This window comes from Podarcis liolepis (assembly GCF_965112155.1).
Source record: "Podarcis liolepis genome assembly, chromosome: 5".
Classification (NCBI taxonomy): domain Eukaryota; kingdom Metazoa; phylum Chordata; class Lepidosauria; order Squamata; family Lacertidae; genus Podarcis; species Podarcis liolepis.
Genome location: NC_139556.1, coordinates 90886086 through 90911301, shown reverse-complemented (window position 1 = coordinate 90911301; position 25216 = coordinate 90886086). Strand labels below are relative to the sequence as shown.

At 45.3% G+C, this 25216-nt stretch overlaps 1 protein-coding gene across 5 annotated transcripts in view; it reads right to left on the bottom strand.

The window, feature by feature from the left end:
• Positions 1–2431: 2431 nt before the first annotated feature.
• The window catches only part of NAALADL2 (N-acetylated alpha-linked acidic dipeptidase like 2), a 644561-nt gene continuing 621776 nt past the window's right edge, over positions 2432–25216 (bottom strand). For all 5 annotated transcript variants that reach the window (XM_083504077.1, XM_083504078.1, XM_083504075.1 and 2 more), the window contains one exon: positions 2432–2847. In XM_083504077.1, coding sequence (XP_083360203.1) covers positions 2649–2847 — 199 coding nt within the window. In that variant the 3' untranslated portion in view covers positions 2432–2648. The remainder of the gene's footprint in view (positions 2848–25216) is intronic.

Sequence of the window (25216 nt, the reverse complement as noted above, 5' to 3'; positions counted from 1 at the left end):
GGCTTTTCCACCAGCCAATTCTCTCTCTCTCTCTCTCTCTCTCTCTCTCTCTCTCTCTCTCTCTCTCTCTCCTCTTCTCCCCACTTATTTACCATCCAGCCTGATGAAAAGTTCTGCAGAACTCAGACATTTGCACACGATTTTCTGGCATTTTTGGTTGACCTAATAAATATATTGACCTAATATGGATTCTGATGGATCAAACTAAAAAATGTTGCTTAAAAATAGATCAAATACTTAAGGAACGTAGTTCTAGAATAATCATGAACTTATGAAATTTCCAATTAATAAATGCTAGAGCCATGGACAGCATTTGAAAAGTGTGCGTGTGTCAACAAACCTAATAGGGATACAAGAAGAACATATTTAAGTTCTCACTGAGAATCACACATTAGACAAGACCTCACATCAGGGCCAGCCCACTCACAAGGCTACATGAGGTGGCCGCCTCAGACGGCAGGATCCAAAGGGGCAGCAAATCCTGATGTCACTCTTTATTCTGGGCCGGCTCACCCATGAGGCAAGGTGAGCTCACAGTGAACATCTCAGGTCCCTGAGTAAATTGATCTACATCTATAGGAGCAAAGAATGTCCCCAAATATTGCAGCCCACCTTCAAGCTGCTGAAAGGTGAACTCTTAGTGCACCATGGCCATGCTTGTATTACAATGAAACTCAAAGCCATTGGTTTCTGAATATGTACTGGTTCTTGACAGGAAAACAGAAATCTCTCCCTGTTAGGAAACTGAATTCAGGATACCCATGACGCTCACCATGGATTTGCCATTTTCAGTTGCATTCCTCCTGACAGCCCGACTCCACTGGTGCCAGTTTTGATTCCACTGGGAATAACTTGCCTAACACTTCACTTATATTGGGAGGTCAGCCAACAATTCAGGGGGTGAAACAGGATTAATTTCTGCTATATACAACAGCAGTACTTTGCATCCCCAGCTGTATGTGACATGACAGTAGCCATAGGTGTGTTCAGGTGTTTGCCTGAGCATGAGTATGGAACACCGGGATATGCCTCACAATGTCGTATGTATGTTGCCATCTTGGTTGTAGCCAGAGATTAAGAAGGAGAAATGTAACTACATCCAACATTGCCAACGTTATGTCTCCTGGGCAGACAGTGACAGCTATAGTCCATAAACATCTCTTTCTTATCGGAGAACAATACTAGCAACACTGTTTTATGACTCTGACTAACCTTGTCATCCACGGGAGACACGATTGACTTGCTAGCCACCTCAAGGTGAGGAAAGCTTAATTCTTAATGCTAAATGTCTATAAAACATAAGCAGCTTGAAAGTGGTCTGTGAATACAAAGGAGGGATTGTTCAGTATTGCTGGTGGAATTTGACAGCCAGACCTGGCTTGCTGCTAGTTAAGGGTAAAGTATGCTTATAAATAAGGGGTTAATCAGTGAAACCTGAAGATATTTATGACGGAAGTTTTACAATATCCATACAGGTGCCTGTAATCAGCACAGTGGCACTTGCAAAGTGCCCTCATCACTCTGTAAGGTTTCATGACCAAGATCCACTAGTTCTGCATCAACTTGCTCTGCTGTTGACTCTTTTCATTGAACAGCAGTCCCTAATGCTACCTGACAAACCACTGTTGAAACGGATAGTTTCACCAGAAGTTTGTGATACAGAATGGTGGGTGGGCTGCAGTTCCACTGAGAAAGTAAAAGACTATGGATGTATGTAAATTCAGCCCACTAAAGACGTACACTGGTTGTTAGCTTCATCTCTCCTGCAGCAGTCCACTCATTTGCCTTCATGGAACTCAATGCACTTCTTCTTCTTCTTCTTCTTCTTCTTCTTCTTCTTCTTCTTCTTCTTATTATTATTATTATTATTATTATTATTATTATTATTATTATACCACCCTATACCAGGGGGTATAGGCAAGGGCTTAAATACAAGCCTGATATATATATATATATATATATATATGATTTCTTGTAGAAAAAAGATTTGCCTTGTATCTTTAATATTTGGAAGCTGCCCAATATGTTTCAGATCCGTTCTGTTTCACCCCAATTCAATTTGTTATTTGAGTCCAAATCTGATCTTCTAAATCCAAAGATCTATTTCCCCCCACATTTATGATGATATTGAGTCTTAATCTCCACCCACCCCCTTTTCAATAAAGCAAATGAAATTTTCAGAGATATTCCACCTTATATCTAAGCACCCGCTTAGTGAGTACATGGACTTCCATGAAGATGAACGAGAGGGCTTCTGCAAGGAGGACACAGCCCTTTGTCCTCTCCTGACAGTCACAGCAAGCTAGTCCTTTGCTTTGCAGTCTACTAGCTTTCGTGGGCTCATTTACAAGGCTGATTTTGTGTGTACCAACACATTCCAAAGAGTTAGCTTTCCTCCATATATCATTCGGAAATAGAAGTACATGATAAATTGTCAACAGTGCAAAAGGCTGCTTCAGATTTATCTAACTGTACAAAATGGTGCCATGAAACAGGGACTCTTTTAAAGAGTCAAAAAAAGAAAAAAGAAAGGAAAGGTTTCAACCACGTACAATTTCTGGTCCAGCTCAGAGTTTTCCTTTGCAAAATGTAAACAAAGCTCTTCCCTGTGTGTAGGTGTGTGTGTACACGTGAAAGAGACAGATTCCTCATTTGCTTCCCAGTAAGGCAGCCTCAAAGACATTGAGTCCTGCTTTGAAAGAAACCTGAGCTGAATTGAGGCTGCTGAGCACTTTCGACAAGGCTGCTTGAAGAGTCTCATTTGACTGATGCAGCTTGCAGTGTTCCACCGCCTCTAGCAGTACTGAAAATTGGTGTGTCCTTTCATCCAGCCTGTAAAGGATGTTTCTGAAAAAGAACAATAAGAAACAGTAAATGCTTGACTCAAACAGATGAAAACAGGTATCTGAAATAATCTGAAATCATCGATGATGCCCCCAGGTGGCAGCCACGTTTTACAAATGATACACATTACCTACTGTAACATTAACCCGCGGCAAGCTCAGAAGTCGACTGTGTATATTTTATCTGCCTTCCCAGAAGTGTGCCCCTTCATCGCTCCAGGAGCGTACATCTACAAATCTTATCAAAGGAAACATCGTCAATCAGGATGAAATATATATCACAGCCCCAGCCCCACGACATCCCACTAACATTTTCTCATTGAGAAGAATAACAGCCTGATCCCCATACTCAATAGTTCTTTCATCTCACCGGGGTGTTCCCCATCCCCAAGGAACTAATGTAAATCTTACACGGTTGTAAGTACAGCCATGCAACACCTCCCCAAAGATTTTCCCAAATATTATTGCCACGTCAAAAAGTAATATCGTGTGTTTGGGACAGTGAACCACAAAATTGGATACATAATTTTCACAAGGGGAGGATTTTCTGAAATGTTAGTTTATGTGATAGTTTGGTTCGTGGATAATGCACAGTGGGCTGATTGGTTAGCTGTAACACACAGAGTGGGGTTGTTTCTGAATGGAGTTCCTCATTCCAAATCAAATGGACTAGTGATAAAGTGTTTTGCTAGAGAAAACTCAGAATAACTCCAAGACCAGAAACAGTGCTTTAACTACTTTGCTCAGACCCAGAGACCTCCCGCCTAAATAAACTCACACTTGACTCAAATTTTAGTTTTGGTTTTTGGCAGAATTTAGGCCACAACTTTATTGATTACAGAAAGTGAGTGGTTGCATAGGCTCTGGTTCAACTAGCTCCCTGCACCCTTGCAGGTAGCGCTGACCTAGAGCTCTATCATAGGTCAGCCAAGGGTAAACACCTGAGGTAGATGGAAAGTCCGGGAACAGGATATGTCCACTCCCCAGATGCTCCCCTGGACTCAGGCACGGGCACAACCCCCTCTCGGGGGTTGACCAAACCAAGTTGAGTCCTTGAATTCCTTTAATGGAATATACTTCACATAGGGATGGCGAAACTGTTCTCCCATCCCTATCACCTGAACCAGTGCCTATCCACAACCTTACAAGTTGTGACAATTTGCTACGCGGCAGGCGAAACCCAAATGGCAACAGCCAATCTGCCAAGTGGGGAAAATTCCTGCCGTGGCCCTGCCCCAACGACAGACAACACATGATGGCATAGCAAGGTCAATCACAAAATGCCCTAAATATAGGGAGAGGTGGGCGAGTGTTCCGATGCACGAGCTGAAAGAGGAAGCTCTGGGTCACATGCATAGGTATAAATAGGCCCCTCGGTCCGATTAGTCAGCTCCCCATTGACCAGATTAAACCCAGCAATGAGGGACCTACCAATCAGGTGTTGTGGCTGCCCAATATACCCACCCACAACCAGGAGGTCAGTCTCCAGGTCTCACCGCAACACGTGCCCTGTTTGAGGGAGGATACGCTTTAGCCACAGTGCCTGATAAGGCATTCAATGTATTTCTGTTCTCAAAAGAATGTAAGAAAAACCCTGCTGGGTCCGCGGGTCTAGTTCAGCATTCTTTTCTCCAACCAGGCCAACCAGATGCCTATGGGAAGCTCACAAGTTGGAATGGAGAGCAACAGGGTTCTCTCCACTTGAGCTCTCCAGCAACTGGAGAATGGAGATAGAACATAGGCATCCTCACTCGTAGCCAAGGATAGCCTTTTCCACTATTAATTTGTCTAACCATCTTTTAAAGCCATCCAAGCTGGTGGCCATCGCTACATCTTATGCGAGTGACTTCCACAATTTAGCTATGTACTGTGTGTGAAGAAATAGGGGAGCGGGTGGCACCATGGTCTAAACCTCTGGGCATCTTGGGCTAGCTGATTGGAAGGTTGGCGGTTCAAATCCGCGCAACAGGGTGATCTCCTGTTGCTCTGTCCCAGCTTCTGCCAACCTAGCAGTTCGAAAACACACTAGTGCGAGTAGATAAATAGGTACCGCTCCAGTGGGAAAGTAAGCAATGTTTCAGTGCGTTCTGGTTTTCGTCATGGAAACCGTCCATTGTGCCAGAAGTGGTTTAGTCATGCTGGCCACATGACCATGTGAAGAAATACTTTTTTTTGTCTGTCCTGAATCCACAACATTCAACTTCATTTGGTGTCCCTGAGTTCTAGTATTATGAGACAGGACCCAAACCATGGATTCATGTGGCAAGAAAGGAAAGATCTGGAAGAACTTTCTGACAGTAAGAGTTGTTCAGTGGTGGAACAGACTCCCTCAAGAGGTGGTGGACTCTCCTTCCTGGGAGGTTTTTAAGCAGAGGTTGGATGGTCATCTATCATGGATATCTTGTTGAGATTCCTGCATTGCCTGGGGTTAGGAATAGATACCCCTTTTTAAAAAGATTTTTAAAAAAGAAAATTGGAAATTATTCATGTAAGCAACAACAGTGACAAGAATTATATTAGCACAAGCTTGGAAGACAGAAGAAATGCCAATGAAAGAACAATGGCAAGGGAAACTTATGGAATATGCAGAACTGGCACAATTAACAGATAAATTACATGAAAAGGATAACAAAGGCTTTAAAAAAGAATGGGAACCATTTACAACATACACGAAGAAGCAACATAAAGAATTGGACTCACTGGCAGGGTTTGAATAAACAAACACAATTGTATATAACAAAAAGTAAGATTATATGTATGGGGATTTTGGGGGGGAAAACAACATGCAGGGTGAGTAATATGGAGATAAAACAAAATGGGAATATGAGGGAAGTCTGGGGGGAGGACATGGAAAATTGTTAGAGAAATATTGTTAGAGGATGTATACATGGAAAAACCAATAAAAATATTATTATTATTTTTAAAAAGGAAACCCCTTGGGTTCTGTCAGGGAATTGACATCGGAGCGAGAGGTGAAGGGGAGGCTCCCAGATGATGCGGGCGAAGGACCCAGCAGCAGGGGGAGAAACAGCTCAGTAGAGGGGGAAGCCAATCAGCGCAACACCGGGGATAAAGGGAGGCAGACGGGGGAAGTGGAGAGAGGGCTCAGGGACTCTTCACTGGACATCAGTGAGGAGAGCCCAGGTCCTCCGCTACCCACGCCTTCCCTGCGCAGAAGACTCCCGCGCAGTGAGAGGAGGAGGAGACTGGGTGTCAAACAACTTTTATGTTGGAAGAGGTTCAAGAAACGCCCACTGATGGATTCTGCCAGTGACTGAGGCAGCCACAATGAGAAAGGGCTGCGCAGTCAGAAAGGTTTAACAAGGCAAATTAGCCGAGAAAGGCACCAGTTTACGCACGAGTAACTCATACCCATTACAGGTTCCCTTCTAACACTACAGTTCTATGATTCTAATGTTTTTGGCTTTTGGTGTTTTATTTGTGTTTGTTTTAATTTTTGTGAGCCTTCTTGAGTTCCAGTTCTGGGGGAAAGGCAGGATACAAACAAACAAATGCGTGGAGAAGAAGCTGCCTTGTGGCTCAGATTCTTTGTGTGCATGAAGTGGGGTGGGGTATAGAGAGCAACCTTCAGCCATGTGTCCCCAGATGCTGTTGGACTACAACTCCAAACATTCCCAGGAAGCTCAGCCAGTGGCCAGAGATGATGGGAACTGCAGCCCAACAGCAACTTGAATCACAGAAGGGGAGCAGGAAAAGCCACAAGACCTTTTTTCCTGGAAAGCAAGAGAACTTATAGCTAGATGTCAGCTGTGCAGACCTGCCAGTCCCTGTGCAGTGATGCAAACCACTTCAAGGCATTCTGGAGGAAGTCCCAGGTGCCCTAACTGAAGGCAGCCTGGATTATAGAGATGGAAAAGCAAGGTAAGCGGAAGTACACTGCTTGAGAGGGTGAGAAAGCAGCAAGGAGATGGAGAACAGGAAAGGGCTCCCAGTCGAATGGTTCCACTGTTATTCTTCGAAGCAAAGCTATTATATGTCTCTTGTTGTAAGCACAGCAGGATTAAAAGCATTTTTGGGGAAAAAGCAAAAAAACAACAACCCAAAAAACCCCACTCAGTTGGTTTCCACTAGGCTTTGGTGGGTCTGTTAGAGCAGGTAATAAATGTTATCTTAAAGCAGGTGTAATCATTATCCTAATTAGAGCAGTATGTAAATATCATAAATCTCTACCCAGGGGCACCTTTGATTGTAAACTATATTGTGTGATGTTGGAAAATAATGGTGGGGGGGGGGGAGAAGGTTGGTGAGCGATTGCAGGCAGGAGTTTATCATCAAACACATACAAAGGAATTCATAAAATGAACGGACAGAGGAGGGGAAAAAATAACAAAAGAAAGCAGCTCAGCCAAGACACTCCATTAGTAACTTAATTACATGACAGGCCCAGTGGCAACTCCAAATTAGTAATAAAACTGCCAGCGATAGTCACCCAGAAGACTACCAGAGAGTATTTTCTGCAGATCACTATCGGAGACGTCTAATTACTATTCGAAGAGAGGGATTGGCTAAAAAAAAAAAGTGACAGGTTAAATGGCAACTTAGAAAGTGCACTTGGAAATGCTTCCTTTAGAGTCTCCTTTGCATAAAGGCCATAACTTACCCCACAAAGACACTAAAACCAGCATAACGGAAACATTTTAAATTCTTCGCTGCCTCTAAACCGTGGTTGGGTGTAAATACATCATTGTAGCTGGGCGCTGGAAAACATATCGGACAGCGATGGAAAGTCTGACCAATGCTCTCCCTTCCTCAGAATTCTTTCAGCAAGATTGGCCAACCAGGTACCAGGGTCAATCTTTTGCTTTATGAGCAGCTGAAATACAATGTGTCAACCAATACAGACACAGTAAGAGCTGTTCAGCAGTGGAATGGTCTCCCTCGCGAGGTTGTGGACTCTCCTTCCTTGAGGCTTTTAAGCAGAGCTATGATGGCCATCTGTCATGGATGCTTTAGTTTAGTTTCCTGCATTGCAGGGGGTTAGACTAGATGACCCTCAGGGTCCCTTCCAACCCTATGATCCTACTATTTAAGCAACAAAAAGCTCCAAAACATCCAGCAGGGGGTTGTCTGCCTCCTGCAACCCTTTGAAGTCTTTGCAATAATCAATTACTGTTGTGACGGAAACAGCATGGCGGCAGCTCAGCAGTAATGTTGCCATCATGCTGTTTCCAACATTGCAGTGTTATGTTGGGACAGCAGGGGTAGTTTCTACATACATCCCTCTGTCCTCTGATGTCATGGGCTGGCTGGATGCAGAAGACTGGGGAACCCCCAAGGGAACCCCCAGGGGAAGAAGGCTCAGAGCATTGGTGGAGGGACAACGATGAGTGGTCAGAAGGAGAAGAGGGAACAGACTGGGGGTAGGAGGAGGAGGAGATGTTGGAAGCTGATTAATGAGCACAAAGAGGCTGGAGCAGAGAGCAGACCAGAATCAGAGGCAGGAGAGGATGGGACCAGGAGACAGAGATGAGGTTGGTTGCTGGAGTCCAGGGAATCTTCACCTCCCATCTCCCAGAACACAGAGAAAAATGAGGAGGGGAGAGCAATGGGACACTAGACGAGGGAGCCTTAGATGGCTTGGGAAGGACCCAGGGAGGAGAGGTGGAAGGCGAGGACTTTCCATCCACACACAACCACTTCATTGGGGCAAGACCTACCGGGAAGAATTGCTGTGATCACTAGAGCCAGTAGGGAGTCTGGCTTGAGAGTGTGTTAGGCCTGGGCAAGTAAAGATGCTCAGAGGGCCACATTTGGCCCTCAGGCTTGAGTTTCCCCACCCCTTTGTTTAGAGTTGTGCAAATTTGGGGTTTTCATAGAAAGCCCCTGTTTGGTGGGACAGAGGTTTGTGCAGATGCTTTCTGCAAACATTCACTTTTTACTGATTCACAATGTTACGTGTCGTCACAATGTTGTGCATCGGGTAGCAATCAGAAAAGCTGACAGGATGACATCATCGTGACTTACGGCAAACGAAGGCGGTGGAAAGCAAGGGCAATGGAAATAAATGGACAAAACTTTTGACAAGGAATGCGAACAAATCGACGAAAAGCAGGGAGTGTTTCTCAGCGCTGCCCAAAATTGCCCTCTGCTTTAGTTTACAGCTACAATCCTGCCTGCATTATTGCAGAAGAAAGACCACAGTAACAAGAATTCCAACAAGGGCAAAGCTAAAAGGCAGAAGAAAGATTTAAGAAACCGAGGGGCATAGGACATGAATTTAGAGCATGGGAATATATCAAGCTGCCTTCTAATGAATCAGATCATTAGTCCACCTAGTCCAGCACCATCTGCTCCAAATAGCCATGGCTCTTCAAGGTCTCGGACAGAGGTCATTCACTGACCTGCATTCTTAAGTTCCTTTTAACTGCAGATGCCAGGAACCGAACATGGCTCTCTCTGCATGCAAATAATCTGCTCTGCCAGTGATCCGCAGGCCCTTTCTGTTCTTCTGAGGGGCTAATTGGAGCCGGCCACTGGAGCTCCATATAATGGCCCTTCTAGTTCAGCATCCTGCTTTTACAGTGGCAGACCAGATGCCTGTGAGAAGTCTGCAAGATGGACGTTGAGCACAACAGCACTCTGCCCACCAGCAGTTCACAGAAACTGGCAATGCTGTGTTGGCCACTAGATGGGAGTAGTAGAAAAATCTGGGGGAAATACTCCTAGCAATCCCCAAGGGAAAAGGCAGGGTATAAATAGTGGTGCAATGGGTTAGTGTGTCTGGCAGTAACCAGAAGGTTGGTGGTTCGAACCCACCCACGGATGGTCATGGGCAGGATCCCAGCATTTGTAGGGGGTTGGAGGAGATGACCCTTGGTGTCTCTTCCAAATCTACAATTCTACGAAATTTAACAACAACAACAACAACAACAACAAAGCACTTGCTGTTTTTATTGTGTCTTGGCAGAAAATAATAGAAGAATTTGAGGCACCAGAAAGCCACAGTGCTCGTTCTGTTGACCACAGTAGTTTGATGGCCATAATTATTTGATATTTACGTGATTAAAATGACATCAGTCCAATCCCTATCCCTAATCACTTCGAAATACCTCCCTCCAAACTTAACCATTTTGATCGCATAAGTATAATACACAGAGTCACTGCAACCCGCACAAAGAGATTCTTAAAAGGAAAGTGCAATGCATTATTGATGACACTAATGAAATTACTACACACATCACTCATCCTTAATGGGTCCATTTCAATGACACATCATAGCAACCCGAAAAGTACAGCGCCAAACTGGGAAAAGTAATTAATAACGCCAGACAGCAATTCTGAAGGAGATAAAACCTCTTCATGGAGCTGACAAATCAGCCTTAATAAACTAAGGCAAAGGTACATACAAAAGGAATTTTATTAAAAGATGGGGGGGGGGGACCTTCCACTGTCTTTATGAGCCATTTCTGTGACTGAAAAATGTGCTCGTTTGGTGATAGAAATAATGGCCCTCTATTCAAACATTGTTTCTCATTAGCTGAAATGGGCATGGAATAAGACCCATACCAGCCAGAAAGTAACTTGTATTATGCCACGTCTTAAATAAATCAAACGAGATAATGCCAAGTCTTTGCAAATGGCTTAAACTGTAATATTCCATAATGCAAGAACTAATTTTATTTTTTTGATAATGAGGTTGAACTGTTTCAGGGGTTAAGCTGAGGCAGCAGTGGGGGTATTATGGAGTTTACATGCTCCTACGGAATGGAAAAGGACCAGAAGGGAAACAGGTGCTGGATTCAACAATGGGTGCAAAAGGAAGTGGGTGTTGCGTTCACAATGTAGGGAATGGGCCAGACAGCTAATTCTGCCCTCATCTGCTTCTGCTGGAACTCACCAAAAGGCAAGCAAATGGAGTGTCCAATTGCTTCACATTCCCCTGCTTAACAGCATTTGAAAGAGTGAAGCCTTCCTGCACTCTGCTGGTATTGATGGGTGGGTTAGACATGTTTGGTGCCCTGCCCACAGTTTTTGCCAACAGGTGTTGAATTAATTATTGGGGAATCATTAAGTGGCATCACTTTATTAAAATACAATCTTTTAGAATTTGGCACCATCTATAATTGTGGATAGGGACATGGGTGGCGCTGTGGGTTAAACCACAGAGCCTAGGGCTTGCCGATCAGAGGGTTGGCGGTTCGAATCCCCGCGACAGGGTGAGCTCTCATTGCTCGGTCCCTGTTCCTGCCAACCTAGCAGTTCGAAAGCATGTCCAAGTAGATAAATAGATACCTCTCTGGTGGGAAGGTAAACGGCATTTCCGTGTGCTGCTCTGGTTCGCCAGAAGTGGCTTAGTCATGCTGGCCACATGACCCGGAAGCTGTACACCGACTCCCTCGGCTAATAAAGTGAGATGAGCGCCGCAACCCCAGAGTTGGTTGTGACTGGACTTAATGATGAGGGGTCCCTTTACCTTTATAATTGTGGATTGGGCATGAGAAAAACACTTAACTTCATATCAACCTATATTTTTCCAGACTTATCATATGCACACAAAATGGTGAATTTCCTGTAGACAATATTTTCATCAGACTACGGTCTTTAATTTCCCCCTGAACATTTATTTATTATGAAGCATTATGAATTGCATCTATGACTGGACAGCTCAGAATATTGATACAGACCAGTTAAATGGTCCACCTCTAGTGACAGCATTAAGATTTGTACATTGACCACTGAAGAAGACCTTCTTTGGGTCAAAGCACCTCTGCTTCTCAGTATTACTGACTGTTACATGACTGTTGGTTCTCAGCATGATTGCTGGTACAGTGGTACCTCGGGATGTGAATGGGATCCGTTCCAGAGCCCTGTTCGCATCCTGAATAGAATGTAAGACGCATCTGCGCGTGCCCATGTCATCATTTTGAACGTCTGCGCATGCGCGAGCAGCGAAATCCGGAAGTAACGCACTCCATTACTTCCGAGTTGCTGCGGAGCGTAACTTGAAAATGCTCAACCTGAAGCACATTCAACCCAAGGTATGACTGTACTGCATATGAGTTTGAAGACTGCATTTTAGAAATCTCATTTGTATGTTTTACAGTATGCTCACCGGGGCAAAATGGTTCCAGCATATTATACCAATCCTGAACTTACTGCACTGGCTGCCAGTTAGTTTCCGGGCCAGTTAGTTTTGGGGAAAGATTAAAATAGAATCCTACTCTTTTAATGTATGTATTGCAGTGTTGTTGTTTAGTCGTGTCCGACTCTTCGTGACCCCATGGACCAGAGCACGCCACGCACTTCTGTCTTCCACTGCCTCCCGCAGTTTGGTCAAACTCATGCTGGTAGCTTCAAGAACACTGTCCAACCATCTCGCCCTCTGTCGTCCCCTTCTCCTTGTGCCCTCCATCTTTCCCAACATCAGGGTCTTTTCCAGGGAGTCTTCTCTTCTCATGAGGTGGCCAAAGTATTGGAGCCTCAGCTTCAGGATCTGTCCTTCCAGTGAGCACTCAGGGCTGGTTTCCTTAAGAATGGATAGGTTTGATCTTCTTGCAGTCCATGGGACTCTCAATAGTCTCCTCCAGCACCATAATTCAAAAGCATCAATTCTTCGGCAATCAGCCTTCTTTATGGTCCAGCTCTCACTTCCATACATCACTACTGGGAAAACCATGGCTTTAACTATACGGACCTTTGTTGGCAAGGTGATGTCTCTGCTTTTTAAGATGCTGTCTAGGTTTGTCATTGCTTTTCTCCCAAGAAGCAGGCGTCTTTTGCAGTTGTAATCAACAAATCTTATTATTGGTGTGCACCCCTAATATATACACATGTGCATGCTCAAGGTCCAGATATTTTCCTCACCCTCTGCTGAATGCAGAGAGGTTGAGAATGGGGCAAGTGACAACAGGTACCAGTCTCAAGTAGCTTGCATTCTTGCTACTGCTGCATGCATTAGGTGGATTTATGGGTGGAGTGTGATAAAAAGAGAACTGTTGTCCTTTGTTATGGCACACAGGAAGCTGCCTTGTAACAAATCAGATCATTGAACCATCTAGCTCAATAGTGCCTTCACTGATTGGCCGTGGCTCTACAGGGTTCCCATACAGGGGCATGTATCACTCCTTCTTGAGATGGCAGGGATGGTACCTGGTACCATGTGCATGCAAAACAGATGTTCTACAGACTGAGCTCCAGCCCTTGCTTCTTAAAAATATCTGGAGAGGCATAGGACTTGGCCATACTGAAGCAGCCCAAATGATTCAAAGAGAACGTTTTCCATCAGGCCACAAAACCAAACCCTGAACAACTAAACCTTTAGTATCGTGCATGTGTAAATAGCTTAGTGCAATTATGTAGATCTTAAAAAAAAAATCACCATAAAGTTTTAAAAGGAATTATTTTATATTCTAATGTAAAAGCTACTTACAGAATATAAAAGCTACTCTGCTCTTCCCTAAAACATTTGTGAAATAATGATTTTAAAAAAATAATAATCAGTGAATTACGAGTTATGGTGAGATGCTATTGACAACCGCTTGACATTGAAATGTAAAAACCACTGAAATGCTTGTCAAAACCAGGTGCAATTATGGCACATGCTGTTCTGCTTCCCATGACTATAGCTATATTTGTCCAAAAGTCAAATATGCTCATATATTTAAATTAATTCTCCCTCTTTCTTTAGCTCATTGGCTTACCCTACTTAATGAAACAAATCAGCCACCAAAATGAGAGGTTATTAAGACTGTATGCTAAATAGCCTTTTTCTAAATATACACTTGAAATATACACAAGGCACAAATAGGATGGTGTTTCCTCGGGAAATGCAGGCAAATGCAGGATGGTTATTAGGTTATTATTATGCATGAAGACTTAAAGAGATGTTGGTAGAGCTCTCCCCCTATGAAATGGTTCCTCCTTTCTGCTTCTGTGTGACCAAGATCCAGAGCTATAGCACAAGACCATTATGTCTGTTGCTAGAGTGAACCATTTCACTCTGCAAGTGGGAGAAGCAGATGTTTCACAGCATATATAATAAACTTTGCACATACCAAACTAGCTTGCAGTGTTGAATGAACAAGTATTATTCCACACAGAGAAACATTAAAGTGCTATCAGTAAAATAGCGCTGAGATTAAAATTCTTACGGCCGCAATCCTATGCATACTTACTTGGGAGTAGCTTTCATGCAAATATTACGTCTGAGGCAGCCTGCACAGGATTGCATGGGACAGAAATAATGGTTTTTGTTCAAAAGCTGTGATTGGCAGAAGGGATGTTTCTTACATCTCAGTGTCCTTTCACCTTTTCCATTTCTGCCTATCTTGGCATTAAGCAGTACATAGGAGGAAAGGCGGCTAACAGATTGAGGTTGAATCCTGACAAGACAGAAGTACTGTTTTGCGGGGACAGGGGGTGGGCAGGTGTGGGGGACTCCCTGGCCCTGAATGGGGTAACTGTGCCCCTGAAGGACCAGGTGTGCAGCCTGGGAGTCATTTTCACAGCTATCGATAGAGGCGCAGGTCAATTCTGTATCCAGGGCAGCTGTCTGCCAGCTCCATCTGGTACGCCGGCTGAGACCCTACTGTCTCGCCAGAGTGGTGCATGCTCTGGTTATCTCCCGCTCGGAATACTGTAATGCACTCTACGTGGGGCTACCTTTGAAGGTAACCCAGAAACTACAACTAATCCAGAATGCGGCAGCTAGACTGGTGACTGGGAGTTGCTGCCGGGACCATATAACACCGGTCCTAAAGGGTCTTCATTGGCTCCCAGTGCGTTTCCAAGCACAATTCAAAGTGTTGGTGCTGACCTTTAAAGCCCTAAACAGCCTTGGTCCAGTATACCTTAAGGAGCGTCTCCACCCCCATTGCTCAGCCCAAACACTGAAGTTCTCCTCCAAGGGTCTTCTGCTGGTTCCCTCACTGCAAAGAACCAGGCAGAGGGCCTTCTCAGTAGTGGCCCCCTCCGTGTGGAACAGCCTCCTTCAGATGCCAAGGAGATAAAGAACTATACAACTTTTAGAAGACATCTGAAGGCAGCCCTGTATTGGGAAGTTTTCAGTGTTTGATGCTTTATTATGTTTTATATATTCTGTAAGCCACCCAGAGTGGCTGGGGAAACCCATCCAGATGGGTGGGGTATAAATAAAAAAGTTGTTGTTATTGTTGGCGGCAGCGGCATCATCATCATCATCATCATTATGTTCCAGCAGTGGAAGCACTAGTGGGGGCATTTATTTTTATCCAGAAGTCACCATTGCTTTTTTGACCTCCCTCTGTTTAGGCTTCATAAAACACTCAAACTAGGAAATTAGTCTACATTATGAGTTGCTTTACACTAGATTAGTAACAAGAGCCTTTCAGGACAAGAATAAATCAAGGACCTTTTTTAAAACAACAACAATAACACAAAATCCATACATGATAACCCCTGAAGCCAAATCAGAGTGAGGGCAATGCTTCCTGCCCTCACTCTTGCAGCTCGTCAGTAAAACTGAAGCACAGGCAACTCCCATTTTGTGCACATTCAAAGAACGCATGACTGTGCATTCTCAGGACACTTTTGGACCAAGAAGAGAGTGTGATAGGGGTGTAACGGGGGGTGGGGTGGGGCTTATACACACTTCACTGATGTGCACAATGATCTGAAATGGAACCCCCGCACAAATTGGAGGTTGCCTATATAAAATGGCACTCTAGAGCATAAGGGAGGTGATTGCTACCAGGGCCACTGGTTAGTGGAGGGTATTTGCACAGCTGCCTTTGCTAAAATCTCCCTTCCTTCCGTCTGTTTAGCAGAGCGGCTGAGCACTATTATTACAATAAAAATAATTTTTTAAGAAATAAAAAAAATATAATAAATTGTTTAAAAGCCTAACTGTGCACTCCTGTAAAATCATGTAAAAACAAACAAACACACCCAATAATAATAATAATAATAATAATAATAATAATAATAATAATAATAAATTTTATTTATATCCCACCCTCCCCTGCCGAAGCCAGGCTCAGGGCGGCTAACAACAATAAAACAGTACAAAAGTACAGCACAAACAACACTCTAAAATCATTCATTATAAAATTAATTAAATTCAAGCCACGGGCCACCATTGGGCCAGAGCTCCGCCAAGATTGCCGAGGGAGGGAGTCAGGCTGTGCCCTGGCCAAAGGCCTGGTGGAACAGCTCTGTCTTGCAGGCCCTGCGGAAAGATGTCAAGTCCCGCGGGGCCCTAGTCTCTTGTGACAGAGTGTTCCACCAGGTCGGAGCCACAGCCGAAAAAGCCCTGGCTCTAGTTGAGGCCAGCCTAACTTCTCTGTGGCCTGGGACCTTCAAGATGTTTTTATTTGAAGACCGTAAGTTTCTCTGTGGGGCATACCAGGAGAGGCAGTCCCGTAGGTACAAGGGTCCTAGGCCGTATAGGGCTTTAAAGGTTAAAACCAGCACCTTAAACCTGATCCTGTACTCCACAGGGAGCCAGTGCAGCTGGTATAGCACTGGGTGAATGTGATCTCGCAGCGAAGACCCCGTAAGGAGTCTCGCTGCAGCATTCTGCACCCGCTGGAGTTTCTGGGTCAGTCTCAAGGGCAGCCCCACGAAGAGCGAGTTACAATAATCCAGTCTGGAGGTGACTGTCGCGTGGATCACAGTGGCTAGGTCAGGGCGAGAGAGGTAAGGAGCCAACTGCTTAGCTTGGCGGAGATGGAAAAATGCCGCCTTTGTTATAGCTGCAATCTGCGCCTCCATGGAAAGGGAGGTGTCGAAGATTACACCCAAACTCTAAAGGGATGGTGCTGGCACTAATTGCGTCCCCGCAAGAGATGGGAGTTGCCCCCCCCCAATCCCATATCGTCCTGTCCCAGCCACAGGCCCTCTGTCTTTGAAGGATTTAGCTTCAACCGGCTCCCACGTAACCATCCAGCCACAGCTTCCAAAACATCTGGTCAGTGTGTCTGGCGCCGAGTCAGGATGGCCATCCATCAACAGATAGAGTTGGGTGTCATCGGCATACTGATGGCAACCCAGCCCAAAACTCCGGACAAGCTGGGCGAGGGGGTGCATAAAGATGTTGAAAAGCATCGGGGAGAGAATCGCACCCTGAGGCACTCCACACACCAAGGAGTGGTGCGATGACAATTCCCCCCAAGCGCCACCCTCTGTCCCCGACCGGAGAGAAACGAGCGCAGCCATTGAAGGACTGTGCCCTGGATCTCCACGTCGGCAACGCGGTGGTCCAGAAGTTCGTGATCGACCATGTCGAAAGCTGCTGACAGATCTAGAAGAATCAGCAGCCCCGACCTGCCTCAATCCAGCTGTCTACAAAGATCATCTGTTAGGGCAACCAGAGCCGTCTTGGTCCCATGACCAGCACAGAAGCAGGACTGGAATGGATCCAGAGCCGATGTTTCATCCAGAAACAGCTCTTACTGTCAGGAAGTTCTTCCTAATGTTTAGGTGGAATCTTCTTTCTTGTAGTTTGGATCCATTGCTCCGTGTCCGCTTCTCTGGAGCAGCAGAAAACAACCTTTCTCCCTCCTCTATATGCCATCCTTTTATATATTTGAACATGGCTATCATATCACCCCTTAACCTCCTCTTCTCCAGGCTAAACATGCCCAGCTCCCTTAGCCGTTCCTCATAAGGCATCATTTCCAGACCTTTGACCATTTTGGTTGCCCTCCTCTGGACACGTTCCAGATTGCAGTGTCCTTCTTGAACTGTGGTGCCCAGAACTGGACACACATCTCGTAGGTTTTCATAAAAGCCCTATAAGATGTTCTTGAGGCTCCGTCACGGGCACCCCGCCATACTCGCTCTAGCCGTCTGAAGTCCCGCTTCATTTTCCGAAGCTCCTCGGTGAACCAGGGAGCCCGGTTTCTGCAGGGTCGCAGAGGGCGCTTAGGTGCGATCTCATCGATGGCTGCCAGGAGCTGGATATTCCAGCCCTCAACAAGCTCAGTCAATGAGTCTCCAGGGGGAGCAAGGTCCTGCAAGGCTTGGCGGAATCTCTCAGGGTCCATCAGCCTCTGCGGGCGAGCCCAAATCGGCTCGCCACCTAAGCAGGGTGGAGGTGGAAAGTCAATCCTGGCTTTCAGAGCGTAGTGATCAGACCATGGCACCTTCATCGAAGGAGACATGATCACATCTATACCTACGCCAAAGATCAAATCCAACGTGTGGCCTGCTTGATGTGTGGGGCCTGAAACAAACTGGGAGAGCCCTAGTGTCGCCATGGAAGACACCAGGTCCAGAGCCTGTGAGGAGGGAGTGGCATCAGCATGGATGTTGAAGTCCCCCAATACCAATAGGTTAGGGAACTCCAAGGCCCAGCCAGCCACCGGCTCCAATAGGCCTGACAGGGTGGCTGCTGGTGCGCTAGGTGGCCGGTACACCAGCCAGACAGCCAAGCTCTCCTCAGAGCCCCACACTAGGCCAACACATTCAATGCCAGGGATCGATGGCGATGGTAGAGCCCTGAAAGGACAATCTTCCTGGATTAATAATGCCACCCCTCCCCCCCGGCCCACAGTCCACGACTGGTGGAGGACGGAGAAACCCGGGGGTGCCATCTCTCGTAAGGTAACTGTTGCCCCTTCGCGCACCCAGGTCTCCGTCACACAAGCCAGGTCGACCCCCTGCGAGATAAAGAAATCTCGCAGGGTGGCGGTTTTGTTGCCTATAGACCTGGCATTGCACAGCACCAGTGACAGAGGTGAGTAATCCCTGCTCACCCTACCTTCGTCCCTCGGGATGGGGCACAGATTGGAAGGGGTACGAGCATATCCGTATCTCGATCCCCTTCGCCTATAACATCTGCCCCCACCGCCATGATCTGCAGAATGCCAAATTCTATGCCTAGCAGAAAAGCACTTTCTTTTCACCGTTTCTTAAGCCCTGGCTTTCAAATGGTAGAGAAAGAAAAAAGAAAGCCTTAATAAAGGAGCTGGTCCCAGCCACATATTTTACACCTTGTACCTTATGAGAACAACTCCATTTGGGAACAGGAGCTATCAAGAAGCAATCTGAGAAAACTGGAGCAGATAGTATTGATTTGAATGGGATTATGCACTAGCAAAGCACTTGAACCTCACCTCGCCTCATTGAAATCAATGAGAGCCTTGTCATAGCCATCAGCAGGGCGAAAATACTCTGTAAGTCTATTGAAGCAGCTCACAAAGTGACATTAGAACATGCAGCCGGCTGAGCTTACAACAGAGTCTCCTTTGCAGTTGCCAGGGAGAAATCTGAAGCTTTCTTCTGTCCCTTGAAAACAGTGCATTTTGTTTTGGGAAATGAAGTACAGCTGGCTCCTCCAGCCTGTGTATTCCCCAGCTTCTTTACCTGCTTCTGTGTCAGGTGTGCTGCAGAGCAGGTGTGAGAGAGAGACACAGATGAAAGGACTGGGAAAGGACTGGAGAAGGTAAGCCACTGATGGCTTGCCCCTAGCTGCATCTGCAGTTGGAGAGCAGGTTGTAGGTAACCTATGGCTCTCCAGGTACAGTTGAACTACTGTTCCCATCAGGTCTGGATTGTCACTTTTTGAAATATGGCAACCCTAGAAAATGGCTTCTCCATGAGAACCAGGAAGTGACCTCTCCAGACAACAGAATGACTCTTCTTTGTGTCTGCCATCACCTGAGTGACATGGACACTGTTAGGCAGTTGAATGTCCATATGTACTCCATGAGTCTGCCCCTGCGGCTTGATGGAGGTAGAAACTGTCTCTCGTGCCTTGTTACGCTGCCGTTTCTACAGGGATATATGCTCGGTATTTATTACCCCTGCTATGCAAAAATCTCCAAATGAATCCCTGGTAGAGGACAAGGATCCTGAGATCACGTGAAGGGTAGCCAAATTCTGTGTGACTGCTGTAAAACTTAGGGAACAAGCTGTGCTATCATAATGATTAAGGTTTTAAATGATAATTTTAGGTTATATGTTAGTGACTAAGTTTTAATTTATATATTTTTTTAACTGTTGCTATATCTGTATTGTCCCTGTTATACGTAATTGCAAATTCAAATGTATCCCTATCATGTTTTATGACTTCCTTGATATTGTATGTGGGCTGGAACTGGTCTGTGACCGAAATAATAAAATTCAATTCAGTTCATATGTACTCCATCCCTTTCCCTCCCTCCCTCCCACCTCTCTGCGTGGCCCTGGGAGCTGGCAACCCATGCTAAGCCACTGATCTGGGGCATCACAGGATCTTGATTCCTGTTTCAAAGCAGGGATGGTTAAAGCCTGGTTTTGAGATGGGGGGGGGGGTTGTTAATGACCACCCCCACCTATTTAAAGAACCCACCTATTTAAAATTAAGCAGAGCAGAGTAGTTTAGACTTCTCTATCCAGTCCATCACCTTGAAGTGATACAAATCACCTTTCTGGCCATTAGAGGAATCAGTTGCTGAGAAGGAATAGGGCAATAACCCCACACCTCAGCTTATTGGCATAGACCAGCAACCACAAGCAGATTTTGTTCTTTCATATTTCAGAGGCACCCTGTGCAAGGCCAAAATTCTGTGTCCGCCCCTCGCCTTCCATTCTGTCATAGTTGTGGCACCCTGTGGCGCCCCCTAGGCTCAGAGCCCGGTGTGGCAGAACCGGTCAGGTTCCCCTAATCTGTCTATGTAGCAAAGGAGTGGAGACTGTGTGCCTGTTTGAGTGCATGTCTGCAAGAGTGTGGGTGGCCACACCAAGGGTAAAAAAGGGGGGGGGGCTTTGAGCAATAAATAAATAAATAAATAAATAAGTAAATAAATAAAACAAAAATGTTAGCCACCTCCGTTTTAAGTGGACAGTGTCTGTTTTCAGATTGTAACTCAGGATAGACAAATCTGTGAATTATGGTTTCTCATCCCCCCCTCCCCATTTTAAATTCAGTTCAGTTTGACAAGAAGAAGAGTTTGGATTTGATATCCCACTTTTCACTCCCCTTCAGGAGTCTCAAAGCGGCTAACATTCTCCTTTCCCTTCCTCCCCCACAACAAACACTCTGTGAGGTGAGTGGGGCTGAGAGACTTCAAAGAAGTGTGACTAGCCCAAGGTCACCCAGCAGCTGCATGTGGAGGAGCGGGGAAGTGAACCCGGTTTCCCAGATTACGTGACTACCGCTCTTAACCACTACACCACACTGGCTCTCAATGCTGAAGAAAGCACGAGAATCTTAGAATAACTCGTAACATAGACATTTTTTGCTAGCAATCAATAGAGTACATTTTTTCTATGTAACTTTCTGTAATAGATGCACTTTTGTACTTGCTTTCTCCTAATATTTGTATTCTTGCACACATATTTTTTTTGTGTGTGGGGGGGGGTACGCACTGAAAAATTAAGAGAAGTCCAAATTTCAGTGGGTGGTTATGTTTCAGTTTGTATTTTGGTTCAAGAATTGTGGATTAGGTAGTTCCTCATTAAAATACAAACAAAATCCAATTTTTCCTCCATCGTAACCTGGCAACCTACTCTCCCGCCATGTAGCTCTTTTCTTTCAACTGAAGTTATGAGCGTCTCCTCTCCTTCCTTGGTCCATGTAATGGGTATGAGTTACTCGTGCCTAAACTGGTGCCTTTCTCGGTTAATTTGCCTTGTTAAACCTTTCTGACTGCACAGCCCCTTCTCATTGTGACTGCCTCAGTCACTGGCAGAATCCGTCAGTGGGCGTTTCTTGAACCTCTTCCAACATAAAAGTTGTTTGACACCCAGTCTCCTCCTCCTCTCACTGCGCGGGAGTCTTCTGCACAGGGAAGGCGTGGGTAGCGGAGGACCTGGGCTCTCCTCACTGATGTCCAGTGAAGAGTCTTGGAGCCCTCTCTCCAATTCCCCCGTCTGCCCCCCTTTATCCCTGGTGTTGCGCTTATTGGCTTCCCCCTCTACTGAGCTGTTTCTCCCCCTGCTGCTGGGTCCTTCGCCAGCATCATCTGGGAGCCTCCCCTTTGCCTCTCGCTCCGATGTCAGTTCCCTGACAGTCCATGCTATGCCACTGCATTAATGGTAATGCAGATTCACATTTGATGATGCTAACGTATTTGTAACCCATATGTTGTGCACAGTGAATCTCAGGCCTTCCTTGTGGTTCTTCCAAGGCTCTGAAATAGTTTACCAGAAGAGGTTCAAATATGTATCTCACTCCTCGAGAAAAGAATGCAAAGCACATACTTTGGGGTTGACTTTGGGCAGTCAGTCATCCTACTGTTGGTTGTTTTTATTGTACTCTGGTTTATATTCTTTACTGCGGGCATTTTATCTGATAGTTTCTATTACTGGTATTTATCACCTCAGTCTCTCAGAGAGGTGGCTTACAAAGAGTTAGAATAAAGTATAAACAAAATTTAAACCCACAAATAAAATATATTTATTTCCTATCTTAAAAGGTATTTCGATTATTCTCCCATCCAGGTTTCTGACCCAGTCTGCAACATGCTTAGATTCAGCCCAGCTACAGCACAGCACTTGACAGAAGTAGAGAGCAGCCTTTACCAAAGGTGTCATGGGCTTTGAAGACACTTGAACTCAGGATGAAAGGGAGAAACATGCTAAGAGGAAGGCACACTTGGCAAACCCTCACCATTATCAACTCCCACCTGGAAATCTATGTCCCCGCTGTGGAAGGACGTGTGGATCCAGAACTGGCCTCCACAGTCACTTACGGACTCAGTGCTAAAACCCTGTTTTAGAAGACAATCTTACTTGGCTACAAGTGATTGCCAAAGAAGAAATAAGAGTATTAGTCCTACACATATGTAAGGTGGAGGACACTTGGATTATACATGTGAAAAGGATCTAGGTATTTTAGTAGACCACAAGCTTAACATGAGTCAACAGTGAGATGCAGCAGCAAAAAAGAGCAAATATTACTCTAGGTGGCATCAACAGAAGTATAGTATCATAGGCTGGATCTAGACACACCCAAAAAGTGTTTCAGGAAAACGTGTTCTAAACTTCATAAAGGGAAATCATGTTGGCAAAAGACGAGACTCCACAGGGCCATCTTGTATCACAGTGCTACAACACATATAAAGTGACTTTTCTTTAGCAATGTAGCTGAGTCCCCAGTCAAAGGAAGTCATAAAGGTAAAGGGTCCATAAAGGATCATTAGGTCCAGTTGTGACCGACTCTGGGGTTGCGGCGCTCATCTCGCTTTACTGGTCAAGGGAGCCGGTGTACAGCTTCTGGGTCATGTGGCCAGCATGACTAAGCTGCTTCTGGCGAACCAGAGCAGCACACGGAAATGCCATTTACCTTCCTGCCAGAGTGGTACCTATTTATCTACTTGCACTTTGACGTGCTTTCGAACTGCTAGGTTGGCAGGAGCAGGGACTGGGCAATGGGAGCTCACCCCGTCACGGGGATTAGAACCACAGACCTTCTGATCGGGAAGTCCTAGGCTCTGTGGTTTAACCCACAGCACCACCCACGTCCCCCATAGTCATAGTCATAGTTATAGTCATAATCCCTCTCTATTCTGCCTTGGTCAGACCACACCTGGAGTACTGTGTCCAGTTCTGGGCACCACAATTTAAGAAAGATATTGACAAGATGCAATGTGGGCAACCAAAATGACAAAGAGTCTGGAAACTGAGCCTTATGAGGAACGGTTGAAGAAGCTGGATATGCTTAACCTGGAAAAGAAGAGACTGAGAGGAAATATGATCACCATCTTCAACTATCTAAAGCAGGCAATAGGCAAACTCCGTCCCTCCAGATGTTTGGGACTACAATTCTCATCACCCCGACCACTGGTCCTGTTAGCTAGGGATGATGGGAATTGTAGTCCCAAACATCGGGAGGGCCGGAGTTTGCCTATGCCTGATCTAAAGGGCTGCCTCATGGAAGATCCTGTTGATTCTGATATATCTGGATGCTTCAGTTCCATCCCCCTCACCCGTGGCAGCTGGATTTTTAATAAGATTGCATTGTATTTTACATAGCTTTCTAAATCTAGCCAAATAAGTTACTTCTGCTACTACTGCACAGTTATTTAGCACCCACCGTAAACTGTGCATGCAGATTAACAAGCTATTTATATTTTCTTCCTTTAAATATTGCCTAGGTTAGCTGGCTGCCGAAACAGCTTCTCGATACTGCTATGTATAAAGTTTCCTTTTTATCCATATCACATTCCTGCGAACATTCATCAAGCTATTTGAATACCATTAATACTGTTACTCAAGCAATGCTTCTTGCATTATCTGTTGATACAGATGGTAGCAGCAACGACACAGTTCCTTTAATAGAAAATATATTTGCAGTTGAATCTCCAACCTCACCAATGTCAAAATACAAACAAGAAGCAATATATTTCTCAAAAAATAAATAAATCAATAAACACTAGACGGGAGAAAGAATAGCACCAGTTTCTCTCCCGCCCTCCCCACCTCTCTGGCTATGTCTGGATCTCAGGTAGCACCAAAATATAACTAGAAAATGCCATTTTGACCAGGGGTCAGCAACATGTGGCCCATGGGCTAGATACAGCCCACGAAGACCGTTTCACCGGCCCACGAGCCGCTCCCAAACCGAGCTGCCTGCTCAGCGAGTCCCCCGCACGCTGCACTAAACCAGCACAGCGTGGACTCGTCGAGTGGTGCCCGGAAATGGCATCTACGCATGCACAGATACCAGAAATTGCGTCTGCGCATGTCCAGATGCCGAAAATTGCTTCTGCGCAGGCGTGATTTCCAGCATCTGGGCATGAGCAGATGCGATTTCCAGCATCGCGCTGCACCAGTCCGGCCCACGGATGATCTCCATGGGAGTGATCCTGCCCAAGGCCGGTATACCTTCCCGAACCCTGATTTTGACCATCCCCTGTGCCCTGGGCTCAATGAAAAGCACTAATACCGACTGATATCCCCCTACTCTTTGTCCTACTTAACCACCTTTCAGTTATGGGATATTTTGTTGGCATTACTTATAAGACGGTGACACCATTAAGGGTGGTCTTCAGGTTCTAAATCTGGGACCTTGAAGGACTCTGTGTGACTGCCAGAGAAGGCAGCAGATTAACTGGCAGAATCCGAGACCAGGGAGAAAAGTCGGTGAAAGAAGACTGGAAGAAATTCAAAGACTACTTACAGAAACATTGTAAAATTAATGAATGTTAGAAGGATGTTGGATAGAAACTAAGCGGTTTCCAGCTGTAATGCTTTAAGAGATATGGGAAAAAAAGAGGTTTTACAAATGGGTAAAAGTTTAATGGTAAGGATTTGCTGAACTAACAAATCGAACTGGAATACAAAGAAGGGAGGTATGAGGAGGTCCGAGGAAATAAGTGTATGGAAGTTATGTTATTGAAAATTAATGTGTGTTTTTAACGGTTTTTTATTTTGTATGTTTCTTTTTCTTTTTTCTTGTTATATCTTAAAAACTTTTAATAAATATCTTTAAAAAAAAAAAAAAGAGA